At 56.9% G+C, this 18,541-nt stretch overlaps 9 protein-coding genes across 9 annotated transcripts; 4 read left to right on the top strand and 5 right to left on the bottom strand.

Annotated features, from left to right (window-relative positions):
- Positions 1-6: 6 nt before the first annotated feature.
- PHSY_006134 (ubiquitin-conjugating enzyme E2) lies at positions 7-2,371 on the bottom strand (the record flags this gene model as incomplete). Its single annotated transcript, XM_012336737.1, has 2 exons — positions 7-748; positions 2,250-2,371. The coding sequence occupies 2 exons, from the start codon at positions 2,369-2,371 to the stop codon at positions 7-9; spliced, it is 864 nt and encodes a 287-aa protein (XP_012192127.1).
- A 552-nt stretch (positions 2,372-2,923) lies between these two features.
- PHSY_006133 (hypothetical protein) lies at positions 2,924-5,296 on the top strand (the record flags this gene model as incomplete). Its single annotated transcript, XM_012336736.1, has 1 exon — positions 2,924-5,296. The coding sequence occupies one exon, from the start codon at positions 2,924-2,926 to the stop codon at positions 5,294-5,296; it is 2,373 nt and encodes a 790-aa protein (XP_012192126.1).
- Positions 5,297-5,667: 371 nt separating this feature from the next.
- On the top strand, positions 5,668-7,512 carry PHSY_006132 (hypothetical protein; the record flags this gene model as incomplete). Its single annotated transcript, XM_012336735.1, has 1 exon — positions 5,668-7,512. The coding sequence occupies one exon, from the start codon at positions 5,668-5,670 to the stop codon at positions 7,510-7,512; it is 1,845 nt and encodes a 614-aa protein (XP_012192125.1).
- Positions 7,513-7,649: 137 nt separating this feature from the next.
- On the bottom strand, positions 7,650-10,799 carry PHSY_006131 (hypothetical protein; the record flags this gene model as incomplete). The annotated part of the gene is made up of 1 exon (XM_012336734.1): positions 7,650-10,799. One exon carries the CDS (start codon positions 10,797-10,799, stop codon positions 7,650-7,652), a length of 3,150 nt encoding a protein of 1,049 aa, XP_012192124.1.
- Positions 10,800-11,012: 213 nt separating this feature from the next.
- PHSY_006130 (hypothetical protein) lies at positions 11,013-11,656 on the bottom strand (the record flags this gene model as incomplete). The annotated part of the gene is made up of 2 exons (XM_012336733.1): positions 11,013-11,251; positions 11,605-11,656. The coding sequence occupies 2 exons, from the start codon at positions 11,654-11,656 to the stop codon at positions 11,013-11,015; spliced, it is 291 nt and encodes a 96-aa protein (XP_012192123.1).
- Positions 11,657-12,380: 724 nt separating this feature from the next.
- Positions 12,381-13,043, bottom strand: PHSY_006129 (GTP-binding protein; the record flags this gene model as incomplete). The annotated part of the gene is made up of 1 exon (XM_012336732.1): positions 12,381-13,043. The coding sequence occupies one exon, from the start codon at positions 13,041-13,043 to the stop codon at positions 12,381-12,383; it is 663 nt and encodes a 220-aa protein (XP_012192122.1).
- Positions 13,044-14,030: 987 nt separating this feature from the next.
- Positions 14,031-15,044, top strand: PHSY_006128 (hypothetical protein; the record flags this gene model as incomplete). The annotated part of the gene is made up of 2 exons (XM_012336731.1): positions 14,031-14,845; positions 14,939-15,044. The coding sequence occupies 2 exons, from the start codon at positions 14,031-14,033 to the stop codon at positions 15,042-15,044; spliced, it is 921 nt and encodes a 306-aa protein (XP_012192121.1).
- A 421-nt stretch (positions 15,045-15,465) lies between these two features.
- PHSY_006127 (hypothetical protein) lies at positions 15,466-16,701 on the top strand (the record flags this gene model as incomplete). The annotated part of the gene is made up of 1 exon (XM_012336730.1): positions 15,466-16,701. One exon carries the CDS (start codon positions 15,466-15,468, stop codon positions 16,699-16,701), a length of 1,236 nt encoding a protein of 411 aa, XP_012192120.1.
- A 190-nt stretch (positions 16,702-16,891) lies between these two features.
- Positions 16,892-18,031, bottom strand: PHSY_006126 (hypothetical protein; the record flags this gene model as incomplete). Its single annotated transcript, XM_012336729.1, has 1 exon — positions 16,892-18,031. The coding sequence occupies one exon, from the start codon at positions 18,029-18,031 to the stop codon at positions 16,892-16,894; it is 1,140 nt and encodes a 379-aa protein (XP_012192119.1).
- Positions 18,032-18,541: the final 510 nt, after the last annotated feature.

Genomic DNA, 18,541 nt, shown 5'->3' with positions numbered 1-18,541 from the left:
AAGGGACTAGAGACGACGGAGGCCACGTTTTGGTGCTGTTGTGACGGGTGTTCTGGTTGATGTTGACTTGACCGGTGCGGTGGCAGCGGTTGGCAATGCCGATGTAGAGCAGTTTGATGGAAGAACCTTGAGTGGTTCTGGGGTATCTTGTTGCTCGGTGACCTGGAAACACGCTGGTCTAGCATTCGCATGGACGCTAGTCCACAACCTCGCAGTCTCGACATACTCATCCCAATCCTCCTGCATCAACCTACTCGCCTCTGCATCCAACGCACTATCCGGATTAGGTTCGATGAGCAAACACTTGATGGTGGTCAAGATCCTCTCGATTCCGTATTCCTTCTTCCAGTCTTTTTTGAGAGAAGAGACGCAGATTTCGCCGGTTCGAGACACGTTCGGGTGGAAGATCGGCGTGGAAAAGGTACATCGTGGTGGGTGCGTGGGGAAGTCGACATCGGTGAAATCGAAGAGGATGCGAAAGTAGCCCCCGGAGTAGGGTGTGGAGTGGGGGCCGAGGATGTACGCTTGGAAGGAGAGGATGTCGGTTTCGGATAGGGAGACTCGGATGTCCGCGGGAGGGCTACGGGAGAGAGAGGTGAGTTCTCGGATAAGTGACTTGATCGTCGTTGGGGATACCATTTCTCGTGTGGGGATGTGGGGTGGAGATGGAGGAGGAGGAGGAGAAGGAGAAGTGTTGTCTAGGTTGGCTTTTCGGTGGTGGTGGTGGTGGTTGTGAAACAGGTCAGATCTGAACGTTTGGGAAGCAGAGACTAGTCAAAGGCGTAGTATCTCCACAGCAACGGTAGCTCAAGACGTTGATGTCACAGACCTCAAGGTGTGCGTATGATGCTCTGTGACGACGACAACTCAAAGTGTTGTTCTCGGTGACGTCGAGAAAGGCAGGGTGTTGAACTTCTAGCCAGTCCCGAAATATTAAGCTTTTTGACAGGCGAATCGTTCGGCCCGATCAATTTTTTATCGAGCCGATCAAGCAGAAAAGGCAGTGATTTCTTGCCTTATTTTTTCGTCGATAAATTTGTTTATGTTTTTCCTTCATCAAACAAAAAGGAGTCAGTCACCTTCAGAATAGGAACCACATGACATTCGATCCAAGGCTGTGCTATGCGCCAGTTCAGAGACTGATCAACATGACCGCGACGGTGGTCTCGAATAATGCCAATCGTGCGCTCAAGTCTGCCGTCGAGGCTTGATACGAGGCAACTACTTGTTGCTGATGCGTCACTATGCGGTTTGGACTGCCACCAGAGGAAGCGCCGAAAAGACACACAAAAAGAAAGGTTACCACATCTCTCACTCACTGTGGTTCCGCGGACTGATCTCAGGGTCGAGGTCAGCAGAGGCGTGACACCAAATCAAACCAAGAAAGGTGACAGCCGCGGCCCGGCGCGTGATTTTGGTGTCTGCGATGTCCGACGGACTTGGCAGAGCTGCAATAAGCTAAACGGACGGATCGCCAATTCCGAATGTCTGCAGCCCACGAGATTGTCGGTGCAGCCGCACCACACTCGGTGGACAGTTAGCCTGCACGCCGTCGGCGTGGCATGTGAGAGCCCGGCGAGACGCAGACCTAAACGCATACGCAACACGCGTGCAACAGAGACAGGCCATCGAAGCCGATCAAACATACGTCGGCTGAAGACCGCAGCGTTGAGCGGTGCTGTGCCTTGATCAACATCGACCTTGCTTAGAGGTGTAAGTGCACCCCGAGAATGGATTCTCTTCGTTTGTTCACAAGGAAAAGCCATCAATGGGGAAGAGAGAAAAGGGCCTAGAAATCAAACCTGCAAGCCTCTTACGTCGTACCAATCACACACGCGTTGCACCTGCACACTGCTTCAGCCTCTGACTTGAGCACTCACTGGATGTGCCCGCAATGATCAAGTCGACGAGGTGACAGCGTGGACAGATGGACACGAACAACACCGCACTGCCATCTGCCTCGCCTAGGCTGTGACAAAGTTAGCGATACTGTATACTAAAGCGACTAGAAACGACTCGATCGTACAACGGCACGGGTCGTTTTATTTTTCCTATAACAATAATAAAAACAAGACCCACGCAGGCATGACAGAGTGTGATGATGCAGCAGCCGCGGCGGAGTTAGTTTTGTCTTTGGCCATTTTTTTTTCTGCAGCTGGTCGGGCTGAGCTTGCCGAGTCGGATGATCCTCCGCTGAAAACGTCGCCTCCACGCAAAAGCCAGCACCTCGGCTCTCCCGACAGTCACACCTCAGCATGCGCTCGCTGCACACAGTCACGAGCCCGTTTGCTTTCGAGATCGATGCCAATGCTATGCTCGCACTACGCCTACTTGCCTCTCCCTCCCTCAGCATCTCCATCTCCATCATCATCGTACTCTTGCGGCCGGACTAGGATCTCGATTGTCCCTTCGCTGTCTGCAGCTTCTACTACTACACACCCGTCTGCATTCAGGTGTCCGACAGCTGCTTGCCATTCTGCAGCCAGGGTCTAGCTCTGCAGCCATCGCGACTCGCTTGACAAAGCAGTCTTTCGAGATCATCGACGACGACACAAGGCACCATCCTCGACTTCGGCAGAGGAAACGCGAGCTGTACAGTGCAAGTCGTTACGATCGGCTTCCACAAATCACGCGCAGACTTTCTCGGGAAACGTATTCCCAGGAACCCGCTCAATTGTCCCACCATCGCGAACCGCACAGCTTGTTTCAATTGCTTCCATCGCGTCAGCCCACTCCGATCACAAGCTGTCAAATACCCTGATATTGAGCTGCCGGCTCCACTACGCCCAGCTACAGTACGGTCAGACCGCCTTGCTGCGCGTATCTCCTCGGCTCCCACTTAGGTCTGTTTCGTTTCAATCCGCACAGCAAGAGCAGCTCGATCTATGGCACAGCTTCACACGCTCTGTGATCTCTTGCAAGGATGGCCAGCCTACTCACCAGCTGGATTGGATCCAACAAGCTCACCGCCGACGTGGAACAAGGTCCGAGCGATCCTGCTCGAGCACGAGCTACAAGTTCCGGCTCAACCTCAATGTCTCCCATCGATCGCGCCACATCCATGACACCCAAGGCTCCTTTCCAATTCAGCTCCCAGCCCGATTGGCCCTTCAAGACTTCGAGAGATCACAATCGCGAGGCTTCCGAGGCTACACTCAACGGCCGTGCCAGCGAAGCACCTGCAGCAACGCATCCCTCTATGACATCGCATCCCTACGACGGGCCGCTGATCAAACCGAGTGCAAGCAGACCCACGTCGATGGCAAACGGATCCGAGCTCAGCCACGAAAGACTCACCGCGTTCAGCTCCACGCTCGGCGGTGTCGACAGCGAAGCTGCCTGGAGCGGGGCTCCCTCCGAAGCCGCCAGGAGCTCAGTGCCACGTCGACGAAAGAAGGTCGCACCTCCTGAGCTGCTCGTCATTGTCAAGCCGCCGCCTAGCAAACAGACGAATCCGCTCAACCTGCAGATCCAACTGGTCATGCCGCAGCAACTTCAGTCTCGGCGCGATGGCTCCCAGCGCCGTTTGTCCATAGACTCGTCTGTAGCCCCTGCCGACCTCTCCGCTACACCTTCAACGGAGTTGCGCAGGAGAGATTCGATCGCATCCACTCGCTCAGCAGGCTCGGAGCTCTCGGCATCGGGCTCTGTCGCATCCGCAAGCTCTGGGCGTCGAGTCACGCCCCTCTACAATCTCAATTTCCACCACATCTTGTCCACAACCGTCAGCGACGCAGGAACCGACCAGAAAGTGGCAAAGTATATCAAGAAGGGGATTGATCTCGATGGCTTCGGCATACTTGAGCCCGCAGAGCTGGTCAATGGCGTCAATGACCTAGCAACGCTTCACAAAAGAGCGCCCGTGGACCAAGCCACTGCGACAGTGCAGGCTGGCAATGCCACCAAGATTTCGCCCAGGAGCGAGACAGACTCATCTGGTGGTGCACACGACGACGTCTCCGCCCTTTCTGCGCCTACTCACGGCGCGACCACCTCGACGGAGGCAGCATCGACGACCGAGCCGCCCACCTCGTTCCAAGCCATGACGCCCGAAGCTCGAGGGGTCGAGGCGAACCTCGGCGGCAAGCTCTTGGGCAAGTTCAAGCGATTCTCTCTCGGAGTGCGTCCAAACAGCGCAGCCGGCGCTGGTGGCGCTTTTGGACGTGATGCTGCTGCTGTCTCGACACACGATCGTCTGACAGCACCGCCAACGGCTGGAGCACCCAGCCTGTTCGGCAGACTCTCGACGGGCGATACTGCGAGAGGTCAGTACGGCAGCGAGGCTTTGCAGATGCACCCAGGCGCAGGGCTTGTCGACGGCAAGCGCACAGAGGGTTACATCTGGACGGTACGCAAGTGGAACCGCAGAGCGCTCGACGGTGCACCTGCCAACTTTGCCGGCAGAACTTCGGCGCTGTCGTCTCCCCCGACGGATGCTCCGGGCTCGAATCCGGTGTTGACCAATGTCTGGAAGCGCTTCAACCTGGTGAATCGCATGGGTGGTGACGAGCCTCATCCGCCGCCCTCGCAGATCCCGGTGCGGTTCGAGTGGTCACGAAATTCGAAGAGGATGTCGAATCGTCAACGCTACGAAACAGCTCGAGCGAGGCTTCGCGCGAGCGTTTCCTTAAACGCTTCTGTGACAAGCATCGACCGCCAAACTGGTCTCGAGGCAAGTCGGAGCAATGCGTCGCTGGGTCGCCAACCAGCGCAAACGGCGACCACATCGACGTCGGCGCAGTCTCTCGGAGTCGACGATGTAGGCGTGCCTCGTCTCAGTACCGGCGATGCGGCTCGCTCGACATCTCGACCCTCGTCGTTCATCTCTGGAGCCGGACACCGGTCTCCGAGGCCATCCATGGACACATCAGCTGCCGGTTCCTCGGCTCCTCACGGCGACGAGGATGTCGATTCCGGCGACGAGTCCGATCCCGAAGACAGCGAGACTCCTTGGAACTGTCACCTCGTGCTGGGTCCTACAACGCGGATCCCGCTAGGGACGCTTTCGCCTGCACCGCACCATCCCAAGCTTGTGGGTCAGCTGGCGGTGCCCTTCCCGCTACCAGACTTGAGCAGCACGGGTTTGGGGCCAGATGGCGCGGGGTTGACACGCGAAGAGTTGAAGGATGTCATCATTGTGACGTGCTTGCATTTGATTGTGAGGGAGAGCTTCGGTGGGTTGGCGAGGAGGAAGAGCAATGCTAGTGTCGAGGGAGGGGGAGGGGGAGCGGGGTTGGCGGGTGCGGCTATGGCGAATGTGAACGGGTGGAGGCTGGCGAGTGTTCCCAAGAAGTAGAGGCAATAAGCTCAAGCTTTGATCCTCTGTTTGGACTGCGTTGTATTTGGCGGTATGTCTAGTGGATTGTTTTGATCCGCTGTCAGAATGGAATCGCTTTCGTCGGACGTCGTTTCTTTTGCGCCTTGTACGAGCATGTTGAAGTTTGAGCTGTCAGCGAGTGAGTGACGCCTCCACAGAGAGACGAACTCGGAAGTCGGGAAATTTTCCCCACGTCAAGATTCGTGCTGAGCCGTGATTTTGGCCTTTCACCTCCAACCTACCGCACCCACACACTCGAACGCGGGACGCTCAGACCAGCGAGGCAGGCTGCAGAACGAACAACTGGGATCCGGACGATCCTTTTCAAGCTCTCGAAGCGAGTAGACACGATGGACGAAGCGGCGTTGCGAGCGATGATGCCGACGTCGTTTGGCGGGAGGCGAGGAGGTGGAGGCAAGGGAGTGGCGAGTCGTGCGGCTGCACCGGTGGGGACGGCATCGGGTGGAGCGGCAGGTGCGGGCAGTGATCTCAGCTCTGCGGTGTTGGGTAAGAGACCCGCGGAGGATGACGAAGAGGAGGATGATGATGGGTTGACCGCGGAGGAGCGTGCTGCGAACCGGGCGGCTGAGGAGGAAGCGAGGGAGCGACGGGCGAGGGGCATCGACTCTTCCTCGGATGACTCTGATGACTCGGATGATGAGGTGGGTCCTCCGCCACCACCACCGTCAGCAGCAGTAGCGGCAGCTGCCTCGAACCCAATACCTCCAACATCCATCCCACCTCTGACGCACACCGCACGCTTCGCCCCCATTCACACCAAAACGCTCTCCTCCCTCGCCGTCGACCCCTCCGGCTCACGCTTCTGCGTCGGCAGCTACGACTCCACCGTCTCCCTCTACGATTTCGGCGGCATGACCTCCACGCTCTCACCCTTCCGTCACTTTCCCCCGACGCACGAGACCTATCCGATCCTGGATCTGGCCTTCTCGCCCTCGGGCGCAACGCACCTGCTGGTGGTGAGCGGGACGTGCGAGGCGCAGATCTTCACGCGCGACGCCGCCGAGGTCGGCAAGTGCAGGAAGGGCGATCCGTACCTGAGGGATATGCGGCACACCAAGGGACACGTTTCGGCGCTTACGTGTGGGGGTTACGCTGCAGGTGGCGGGTTTTGGACCGGTGGGAGCGATAGTACGGTGAGGTTGTGGAGTGAGGAGAGGATGGAGAGGGGACAGGATGATTTGATTGTGGTGAAGAGCAAGACCAGGGGTGGGAGGACGAAGGTCACTGCGATAGCCGAGGAGGGGGATGGGATCTGGGTGAGCGGCGAGGACGGGTTTGTGGGGATGTGGGATACCAGGTCGAATCTCAACGCTAGGCCGAGGTTGGGCGTGGACGAGGCGCATGAGAGGGATACATGGACGAGCTGCATCAGTCTCAGCGGTCACAAAGTGGTGACGAGGGGAGGCGATGGAAAGGTCAAGATGTGGGACGCGAGGCAGTTCAGAAAGCCGGTGGTGGAAAGGGATGGATTGTGGGGAGGGAGCAACCACGCGGGGCTGATATGGGATCCCTTCGACTCGAGAACGTTGATCGCTGGCGTTGCCGATACCGGAAACAGTGGGAACGATGACGATTCTACAGCGTCGCACAAGGATGGCGGTCAGATCGTTGTTCTCGACAGTCTCGATCTCTCCACCGTCTCCACGACCGCTACCCCATCCACACCGATCCGTTTCCACTGGAGCGCGCACACAGACCAGCTCTTCACCACGCACCGTTCCGGTCTCCTCACCATCAGCTACTCCCCCACGCGCTCTACCAAAGGCATCACCCTCGCGCTCCCGCGCCACGCCTCCTCCACATCCTCCCTCTACACCTCCTCCGACCCCGCCTCCGAATCTTCGTATCCGATCTCCGACCCCACCTCCTTTACGCAAAGCGAGTCGGCCAAACGTCGTCGTCTCGCCAAAGCCCGACTGGATCCCACCAAAACCCTCCTCCCACAGGGCCCCCTCTCCGGTCGTGGAAAAGGCGGCCGCATCGGTGCAGGCGATCAACAGGGAACGGTGCAGAGCTTGTGGAAGGCCCCCGACGATCTGAACGTGGATCCGAGGGAGGCGCTATTGAAGTACGCTGCAGACGGGAAGGGGGAGTTTACAAAGGCTTGGGAGAAGACCCAGCCGAAGACGATCTATTCCAACTACGAAGAGGAGCAAGAGCAGGAGGAAGGTTGATGTCACGCTTTTCACAAATCACAATCCTAATCGATCTCGTCTTCACGTTTTTGAGAAACACCACCACGTGAATGTGCAGTTTCATTACGCTTACACCATGCGCATCATACCCCCCACTCCGCTCTGCAATCACCTCGTTACCCCAACCTCAACCCACCCATCGCACCCACCGCATCCCCCATCCCTGGCTGCGGCGGAACCGGCGGCGCCTTCTGCCCCTGCGGCGGCGTCGGATACCGCACACTCACCGCCCTCCTCTTCCCCAACGCCTTCTCACTCGGCACCACCGGCGTTTGCATTTCGTCCCCCTCCTCCTCCCACCCTTTCTTCTTGGTATCGATGTTCAGACTAGGCGGGGTGACGGGAAGTGGAGATCTGCCGCCTGCTGCGTTGAGCGGCGTGTCGCGTGAGTGGGTGGACGAAGTGATGGAAGAAGTGGTAGAGTGAATGGAGGCGGTCAAGCTTTGAGCGGTGGCGTGGTGAGGATGCGGGAAGGATGTGGTGCTGGTGTTCGAGTCGGAGGATTGGTCTGACCGTGGTACCGGGAGTGGGCGAGAGATTCGAGGTGGGAGGACAGGTGCTCCGTTGCCATTGGAGGCAGCAAAGTAGGCCGGGCTAACACCCGACGATGCAGAATTGTCTAGCTTCTGCGAGGACGTGAACCCACCGGCACTAGGCGATGGCGATCTTGACCCGGATGCTTGGACACCCAACAACCCGGCCCTTCCCCCCCCAACAACATCGTACAATTCCCCAGTAAGACTACCCTGCGCAAGAGCGGATCGATCCAGCCGGACCTCGACTTTACTCCTCTCCGTCGCCTGCCTCTCCGCTTCCTCTTCCTCAATCCTCCTTCTCGCATCTTCCACCATGTGAATAGCCTCGCCCGATCTGCCATGTGCCTCCAGCAAATCGGCCAGCAGAGCTTCTTCCCTCGTCTCCCTCTCACCTCCCACAGCGACCGCTGCTCTGGACCGGTCAGCTTGCGCCGAAGCCCATGGTATCTGAGAAGCAATCAGATCCTGCGAGCGCACCACTTTACTGTGGAACTCTTCGACCAGCTCCAGCGTACCGGAATGCAATCCCTCGTGCAACAGCGTGTCGACCAGTACCGCGGCGTTACTGCGTGCGATCTGACATTCCTCGTGCAAGCGTCGTACGTCTTCGTCGAAGGTGAGCACGTCGTCGCGCTGAGAGGCGGAAGAATGGTTGCTGTGCATGGAAGCAGAGTGAGAATCCATGGATGCAGCAGCTGCCTCGAGAGTTGAGATGACATCGGTGGCGCTCCTGCTATCGTGCTGCTCAATCATCATGGGTGGTGACACGACGTTGGCAACGGTGCGTGTCTGAGGTTGGAGACTAGGCGGAGGGAGATTGGGTCTCGGCCAAGTCTGCTGCTGCTCTGGCGGCGCTGCCTGTGGCTGCACAGAAGCAGGTACGCCAGGTGGATGTGGTGGCGGTGCAAATGCGGCAGAATGGAGGAGTCGCTGCTGATCGGCAGAGTCCGCGGTGAAAGGTCGCTGCTGCGGGGGCGACACACCGAAGTCGGGTTCGTGGTAAGCAGCGCCTCGTCTGGGCGGCTGCGAACGACGTTGCGAGACACGTCGGAAAGCCGGCTGCTGCTGCTGTTGCTGCAACGGGCCGGTCGGCTGAGGCAGTCTGAACTCGAACAGGTCATCTTCGAGTGGCTCTCCGTCCTTCTTGCGATCGTTCGGCTTGACCTTGTTCCAGCACTTTGTCACCGCGACCAATTCCGCATCGTCTCGAAACTCGAAGGCCAGAACACCCAAGACCCTGAGCATGGTCTCCTTTACACTCAGAGGTGTCTTTGACGAAGCGATACTGTCCTCGATGGCATCGAGGAAGCGCTTGCTCGCAACCTGCAGACGGAAGCGGTCGCTCGAGTTGAGCGCGAGCAGCGCCCAGATGCGGACAGCGCGGCGTTGAGTGTCGACTGCGCCGTATTTGAATTCTTTGCGAAGCGCTCGCGCCGCCTCTTTGCTCGCCGCGTCAGAGTGACTGATGACATCGATGAGTGGCAAGATCTGCATCCAATCTTGCTCGTCATTTGCGTTTGCGGAGAGCCAACCGATGTGCGATGCGACAGCTTCCTCGGCTTCCTTGTCGTGAAGTCTGGCTGCTTGCTGCTGGTGAGAGCGCTTGTTCCATCGATCCATCCATCCGCCCTCCTTGCTGCGTTCCTGGGGAGACAGAGGCTGCGAATTCATGGGAGGGGACATGAGTCGAAGATCGTCACGATCACGGCTGTGCCTTGGTATCGGTGATGGTGCGGTGGCGGCAATGTCTCGATCCTGCTTTCCTTTCTTGTCTTTACCGCTGCCCGTTGCGAATCCGAAGAGCTTCTTTGCTTTGCCCTTGTCTTTGGGATTGAGCTCGCGAAGGGTGGTTTCCTCGTAGCGCCCTTGAGAGATGAGCACCTCGCCTGCATCGTCATCGCCGTCTGCGCCCGAATAGACTGGATAGGCAGCTGAGCGTGGTGCGTCGCTCGCCGTTGGTGTACGGTCATCCAGGTCATGATGGAAGGTACCGTCCTGCGGATCGTAAGGACTGTCGGATCGTTGCCGGCGCGCTGGTTCAGCAAAGTGTGGAGATACTAGTGATTCGGGAGCAGATTGGAGAGAATGGCGTTCGCCGTTCCTGCCTTGGCCATGGCCTTGAAGGGACGCTGCACCAGATGCGATGCCTGTGCTCCAGGAGTTGTCTCGGCGATGTTGATGAGCGGCGGGCTGGGCAGGGCGTAACGATCTGGGCGGTGAAAAGGCGGCCATGTGAGGTGGTTGTTGCCGCTGCTGTTGTTGCTGAGAAACGCGTATTGAATTTGTGCGTCGTGGTGTAGGAGAGCTGCGTAGGTCGTAGTCGGAAGTGTTCTGACGCTCGAACGATGGGCGAAAAGTCTGTGACTGTGCCGAGATGGGGTCTGGATACGAGTCATAAGCGGCGTCTGCAGCCTGGACAGCATGTAGCTGGTTCGGAGATCGATTCTTTCGAGGTGAAACGCCGAGCTGTTGACCGCGTCGCTGCTGCGAGGTTGGAGAGTAGGTTCGAGCATAGCTTGAACGCTCAGGAGAGTCGGGTGCTGAGCGCGAGGCTACTGGAGGGACCTGCAACGAGAGTGGGCGATTTGAGTCTCGTGCGTGCGATGCCATTCGAGCTTGGTACTCGTCGAAGGGCCGTGGAGTCGAGAAAGAGGAACTTTGAACGCCAGGGCTGGCGGGAGGCAGGGGGGTGATGGTCCCCGCCTCCTTTGGTCTGAAGAACTTCTTCATCTAGAAGAGCTGCGTGGACGTGGCTTGGTTCACCATGGTCATCGTCGAAAGTATGCAGACGTCTTCGTCGAGGTTCTCGAAAACAAGCTGTGGAGAGGCTGCTTTGCCGTGAGCTGAGAGTCTTCCAATGCTGAGCGTGGGAGCTCGACAAATTCGGCAGGCTCAGTGCAGCTCGGCGTCCATGTCCTGGGAATGGGATGAGCCGCTGAAGGGTCAGTCGACGTACGGCAGGGCTCGTCTAGCCGGTCCAGACGGAGGAAAGCAGCGGGAAGCGCTAATGTCAAGTCGTGAGCTTGGGTAGTCAATCGCTCTGTCGAAGGAAGCCATCCGGTTGTTACGATGCGGTAAAGATTCTGCGATTGGAGGGAGGATGTGCGAGAATCCGATTTCCGTAGGTTGTCGTCGCTGCTTCGGGGTGGTCACCGTACGGCTTCTGCTACGGATCGCGAGCCCTGCGATGGTCAAGTGATGTCTGTGAGGAAGAGAGGAAGCCAGGATGGCGGTGCGGAGAGAGTATGGTGAGCGTGACAGTGTCCGTGGCACACCTGCCAAACCAAAAAGCGGCCGGTGCGGCTCCCTTTCAAGCTCAGCTGCGCACAGCACGGCGCAGCACAGCGCGGTGTGACCGAAGTCGTGGTTTGGCAATTGCACAGCACAGCTTGGCACCGCTCAGAGTTCTACGGTTAAGCATTTTTGGTTTTTATTGATTCTTTTTTAAAGCAACGAACTGAACCGGGAAATCTACCTGAGAAGCTTCTCTAAAACCAGCATCCCGGAAGAGCGATCTCGAACAACATACACCCACCAAGGGCGCTGTAGTGCTCGGGGGACACCCTAATAGCTCGACTCAAGCTCATGCCGCCGCCGCCGCTGCTGCTGCTGCTGTCATGTCTCGGCTACTGCTGAATTCTAAAATCAAAAACACCACAAACCCTGAGGTTGGCGTCCAAAAATATACGTTTTGGATGGCTGTGTCTGCGTGTGAGTGGTACGACCTTGTGATCATGCCCCATCATTTACGCCTGGAGTCCACGTCATGCTCACGGCATCCTCGGCTCTCGACAAGCGCAGCGGATGCTTAGAACACGAGACGCATCAGCCTTCTGAGGCCGCTAGCCACAGACAGCAACGACATGAGCGGTTAAAGAGCACAAATGTCGACACACAGTCCCTTTGCTCGTGCAATTGAGCGGCGTGGAGCCGAGTTCGGAGTACCGTGGCTCGAAACATGCGGTGAGTCTGCCGCACTCCTCGAGGCTATCACATAAGGCACACAATATATGTCTTTCTCTCTCAACAACTCAGAACGACTTTGAGGGCAGACTTGAACACCACTGTTCTCTTCCCAAGCAACTCCTCAACCTTGCTCGCTCGACGCAAGAGTACAAAGGGTGCCTATCTGGCGTCGTCACAGACGGTTCGCATGTTTTTCCAGACACGCTACTCACGAAGCAAGCACTTGGAGAGATTTACAAGGCGACGACAGATGGTATGAAGGTTCGATCGTACATGGCAAGCGTCAATGTTCGTCAAGGAAGGCTGGAGCGTCACAAATTCAAGAGGCAATTGGGAAAATGTCCACTAGCAGTTGCAAGCATCCTGCTGTTGACCTCCTTGCTGCCCGTTGAGGTTGACGCCTGGTCTTGCGCCTCCAGCTCCAGCAGCAGATGCTGCGCCTGCCCGACCACCCTGTTGCGAACTGGCCGCCTGCTCTGTCGGCAGCTTGCGCGCAATCATGGTGAACAGCTCCGAGACGTTGGACGAATCCTTGGCCGAGGTCTCGAGGAAGAGGAGACCCTCCTCCTGTGCGTACTTTTCCGCCTCTTCGGTGGGAATTGCACGTCGCGTACTCGCCAGATCGGCCTTGTTGCCGGCAAGCGCGATGATGATGTTGGGATCCGCCTGACGCTGAAGCTCGCGGATCCATGCCTTGGCCTTGTCGAGAGAAGAAGGTTGGGTGATATCGTACACTACTACTGCGCAGTTGGCGTTGCGGTAGTACATGGGTGCCAGCGACTTGTATCGCTCTTGTCCCGCTGTGTCCCAGATCTCGAATTTGACCGTGGTCTGCGCATCCAAGCTGACGGTCTGTGTGAGGAAGGCAGCTCCGATGGTGCTCTCGCGGTAGTCGTCAAATTGGTCCTTGACGAAGCGGAGCACCAGACTCGACTTGCCGACAGCCGACTCGCCGAGCAAGACGAGCTTGAACTGAAGCTGACGAGGATTCCTTTGAGCAGCAGCCATTGTGATGATGCGGTTGTGACAACAAGCTGATGTGCCGAAAACAGGCTGAGGCGAGACAGTGGCAATCTATATGCTAATAGCAGCCGAAAGCCTGCAGTGATGCGATGAAACGGGCCCTTCGGACGAAGCGAGGGGGAGCCGCTGAGTGGGAGATCAATCCTTGGGCGCCAAAGGCGTGATCGGGCTGATCCGTCGTACTTCGTCCGTTATCGGTGTGGAGAGCGAGGTGCAATTCGTCTCGCCTCTGAGATGCACCAACTAAGTGGAGTCCTGTGACAATGAAGAGAAATACGCGCAATTGTCAAAGCCGAGTGACGATGTGTCGGTGAGTGTCGGAGACAGTCGGCTTGCAGTTGCCAGACAAAGATGATGTTGTATGAGAGAGGGAGTATGTGTGGGAGTGGTGGAAGTGATAGGGGTCCGAGGAGCGTGGATGGTGCGCTGCGATATAATCCAAAAAAGAAAGGTGGCCTCAGATCAACAACGCTTTCTGATGCAACAGCAGCCCACCCTCTCCCTCTCCGCCTCCCCGTGAATACGGGAGAGCTGCTCGCTCGGATTTCACGCCGAGCTTTGGCTGTGCCTCTCTGTGTGTGAGAGATTTGGCACACGCGCCCTCTGGCGCGCTGAGTTGCACCATCTCGCTCCCAAATCGACCGATCCTGCGCTCTTTCGTTGGAGAATTTCGACTTTTCAGTTTTAATCCCCTTTTTATTTATTTATTTCACCTCCACCTCAGTTGAGAAGGAAAGCGGAACCAACACCATCAGCTTCTGACCAAGTGCGTACGACATCTTTGGCCCCCGACACCTTTCTCAGTCTACCGCATCGTTAATGGTCGTACTCTACAGAGCACTTGGAGCCTCAAGAACATCGCTTGCTCGCTGTATTCCTTTGCAATCCATCCCTTCGAGACTCGTGCTCGCTTCCATCGTGTCACAGCGCACCGGCATCACACCACGTTCGTGCAGCACCATTCGAGGAACTATGATGCAGTCCAACTGGGAGATTACCGACACGGTCAAGCAGAATGCGATCCTTGCGAGCACCATGGAAGCCATGCATCGCATCGCACCGCTGCAACTCGCCGAGACGTCCTTTGACAACGTCGGTCTGCTCTTGCAAGCACCATCGCCCGTCAGCGGCCAATCCGGCGAGAAGCAAGGCGTCATGCTCGCCATCGATCTGACTACGGATGTATGCGACGAGATCCTTTCCTCGCCAGAAAACGTCAAGGTGGCGCTCGTGTACCATCCGATCATCTTCCGAGGTCTCAAGTCGCTCACATTCGCTGATCCTCAGCAGACGAGTCTGTTGCGGTTGGCAGCTGCTGGGGTAAGCGTCTACTGCCCTCATACTAGCCTCGACGCGACGCTAGGAGGTATCAACGACTGGCTAGGAAAGGTGGTCTCCTCGAAGGAAACGTTTGCCGAGCTCGAGTCGCCGGAGGCGCTGGATTCGTTCCGAACCAACGCCTTCGCTGCGCTCAGCGCTAGCAAGAACACACCAAAAGGCTACGAGGCGGCGGGACTTGGTAGACTCATCAAACTCGAAGAACCGCAATCCTTCGACGAGATCGTGAGAAGGGTCAAGCAGAACCTCGATCTGCCGCATGTTCAAGGCTGCAAAGCGTCGGACAAGCCCATCTCCACCATTGCTGTCTGTGCCGGCTCGGGGTCAAGCGTCTTCTCGGGCGTCAAGGCGGACCTCTATTTGACAGGCGAGCTCTCGCACCACGAGATCTTGGCGTACAAAGCTGCAGGCGCATCTGTCATTGTCACCAACCATACAAACACCGAGAGGTGAGTATTCTAGTCGTCGATCTCATGTTGGCGTCTCTACATTCGAGTGTGAGGCTGACCTTTCCTTCTCGCTTTCATCTTCTGTCTCTACAGAAAGTACCTCCGCGACGTTCTGCAGCACTGGTTGCGACCAGAGCTTCCGAGCCAATACTCCATCAGCGTCTCCAAGACCGATCGAGATCCGTTGACTGTTTTGTAGCCAGAGATTGTGCCATTCGCTGCTGAACGGCGGCAACCTTTCCAACGTTTCAATGCGCCCGATGGGTGCCCGATCTCGACGCGTGGAAGGTGGGGAAATTTGAGTCTCGGCGGTGCAGCGGTCGGCTGCACAGCGTCTCATGCTGGCGTCGGCGTGGCCGAGATGAGAAGAACCAAGCTCAAATTTCGACCGTGTGTGTCCGTGCAGCAGAGCAGCTGAAAGACACATGAAGCCCCGACACTCTGACCAAGAGGCATTTGACATCTCTCGAGACGACCATCTGCTCTATCTTGTCGGCCACCGCTCCGAATCGACTTTCTCCACTGACCAGGGGCCGACTCCCAGCATATCCACCACATCCGAAAGCCGTCAACACTGCATCCTAGCGAGCGGTTGGGGCTAGCCTGGCGCGAACATCACAATGGCCGACTTGCTAGATTCGCTGGATCGGCTTCCCAAGATCCGTCAGTTCGATGCCTTTCCCAAGACGCAATCCATCTACACACAGCGTTCATCCAAAGGTGGAGTGCTCACCATCGTCTCCACCGTGACGCTTCTGTTCCTGCTATGGACCGAACTCTCCTCTTACCTCTACGGCGAACGCGGGTATTCCTTTTCCGTGGATGATCAGCTACAGTCGACGATGCAGATCAACATGGATATGACTGTAGCGATGAAGTGCCACTATCTGACCGTCGACGTTCGAGATGCGGTGGGAGATCGATTGCATGTTTCGGACTCGGAGTTTACCAAGGATGGGACGACGTTTGAGATCGGACATGCGGATCGATTGGACGCTCTACCTATGCAGGAGATCTCGGTGCAGAAGACGATCAACCAAGCACGTCGCAAACCGCTGTATCGGAAGAAGCCGAAGAACAAAAAGTTCAGTCGACAGGTGGCTTTCCAGAAGACAGCACACGTCGTCCCCGACGGTCCAGCATGCAGGATCTACGGCAGCATGGAAGTCAAACGTGTCACGGGAAACCTGCACATCACAACTCTCGGTCATGGATATCTGAGCATGGAGCGTACCGATCACAAACTCATGAATCTCTCCCACGTCATCCACGAATTCAGTTTCGGTCCTTACTTTCCCGAAATCTCCCAACCGCTAGACTCTTCGGTGGAGACGACGGACAAACACTTTACCGTGTTCCAATACTTTATCTCTGCAGTACCGACGCTGTTCGTCGACGCCAGAGGTCGCAAACTGCACACGCATCAATACAGCGTCACCGACTACACCCGACAGATCGAACACGGAAAAGGCGTACCCGGCATCTTCATCAAGTATGACATCGAACCTCTGCAAATGACGATCCGAGAAAGGACGACTGGATTCCTGCAATTCCTGGTACGGCTAGCCGGCGTCTTGGGAGGTGTATGGGTATGCGTCGCTTACGCCTTCAGAGTCACCAACCGCGTAGCAACCTTCGCCACCGGTAAAGGCGAGAGGGAGAGGGAAGAATCCTACGCTGCCAGCTACGGCTACCAGAGACCCAAGATGGAGAAGTCGGACAGCTGGTTGACCAAGAACGATGCGGTGGACAGACTGAAGGACAAATGGGCTGGGTTTGGAGGAGGAAAGGGCGGTCATAGGAAGGTGGATAGCGTTCAACAGAGGATATTGTCGGAAGAAGGGAGGGCGTTTTGAGCGTGGTTGAGGTATCAAATATGATTTGCTTCACAGAAAAGAGCTGCGTGCGAATGGCTCAAATCTCAGCCTGACGTATGTGACAGTTGACTCGGTGCTCGATATCAGTCACGGCCTCAGATGGACGCACGTTGAGCCAGGGCGCATGAACTGAAAGAAAAGCAATACATTGCAAGCGAACGCTGATCGATCAAGCGACCATGGCCGAGTCCAACCCTCTCGTCTCTAGGTGATCCAAGCTCTTCCTCAACGTGGCGATCTTGTTCCTCAACGTCTTGATCGCCTCGGGCAACAGCTTCTCCGGCGGGATGATACCCGTGCTCTCGAGATCGAACAAAAAGTGATCCCGCACCCTGCCCAGCTTGACCTTGTCCTCGAACTCCTGGTGTCTGAACACCTCTCGAGAGATCGTGTCCTTTCGCGCATCCTGCACCACCACGCTGCGGTCCTTTCCGGTCCCCGTTACGCCGATGACGCCCGGTGGGAAGCACTTGACGAACTTGTCGATGGATTCGTCCGGGATCGGTTTCAGCAGCTGGATGTGCGGTAGCAGACGGTAGGAAGCGGTTGCGACGGGCGAGAATTTGGCGTGGTCTTTGCCGATACCCTTCTCGCAGTGAAGCTCGAGATCGAGTTCTTGGCCGGGTCGGAGTTTGGCGATCAAGATCTTGTCGTGGACGGGGCGAGGTGGGGCGTCTGCAAAGTCTTCATCCTGACCACCCTTGGGGTCCCACTGCAGCTGTTCCGAGTAGACGTTGTGGCCGATGTAGAGTTTGTCTGGGTCGGTTTCGCCACGCGCCGCCGTGCGGTTGCGCTCGCATTTGGCTTTGAGGTGGAAGACTACAGTGTTGCTGTCGTCTGCATCGTCGCCGGGCATGCGCATGGTGACTTTATCCGGATTGATGACGAGTGGAACGAGACCGAGACGATGCGAGAGAACCTCATCTTGGATGATGGAGGTGTTGTTCCAGATGTACACGTGCTCGATGGCGACCGTCGGCACCTCAGCCATCAGTACTCGACGCACAGCGTTGGCGACGGAGGCATCTACGCCGATGAGGTCGAACTCGCACGATGCGTCGGAAAGACGTGTGACGATGACCTTGAGCTTGTCGTTGGCAGACGCGAGGGAGAAGGCGTCGTTCTGGCCGGGGTGGTGGAGCGGGAAATCGGTGTTGGCGACCGAGCCAACACGTTCTGGCAGGATCTCGACGAGACGACGCTGATCGACAGCGACAGAGGTTTTGGAGTCGGCAATGATGCTGGAGGCGACGGGGTCGTTGGCAATGGATCCGCTGGGTTGAGAGCTGGATGGCTCGTCGACGTCCATTGGTTGTGGTTCGGCGGCGACGGCGGCGGCCGAGGCCTTCGATGACCGCTTTGAGCCCTTGGGAGGCATTGTGTATGTGCGTGTGCGTGAGCTCGAGACTAGGCTGGTCCGGAGAAAGAAAATTCGGATGGGTTTGTAGCTGTTGTTGTGCGCTCTCGGGATCTGAAAGTTGCAAGATCAGCCGAAGGTAGTGTAGATGGGTATGATGTGTTGAATGACAAGGTACGAAGACTTTGTCGCTGCGACTCCACTTTCGATGAACCCGTACAAATATTCGGCAGCAAACCACGACCGAAAAACCAAAACGACCTTTTTTGAGATTTTTCTTCTTGCAGCGCACAAGTGAATCCCGACTTCCTTGGTTGCCGACCAACTTGAAGTTTTCTCACAATGTTGAAGATTAGATCCCTAACACTAAAACACAATTCGATTGTCTCATATTGGCTCTCGCTCTGAGTACAGTATCAGCATTAAGGGTCCAATTGCGGCAAAGCCGAACGCTCGGATCAG

The sequence above is a fragment of the Pseudozyma hubeiensis genome (genome assembly GCF_000403515.1).
Source record: "Pseudozyma hubeiensis SY62 DNA, scaffold: PHS58, whole genome shotgun sequence".
Taxonomy (NCBI): domain Eukaryota; kingdom Fungi; phylum Basidiomycota; class Ustilaginomycetes; order Ustilaginales; family Ustilaginaceae; genus Pseudozyma; species Pseudozyma hubeiensis.
Note: the sequence above shows the minus strand (reverse complement) of the source record. Positions and strands in the feature narration are given on the sequence as shown.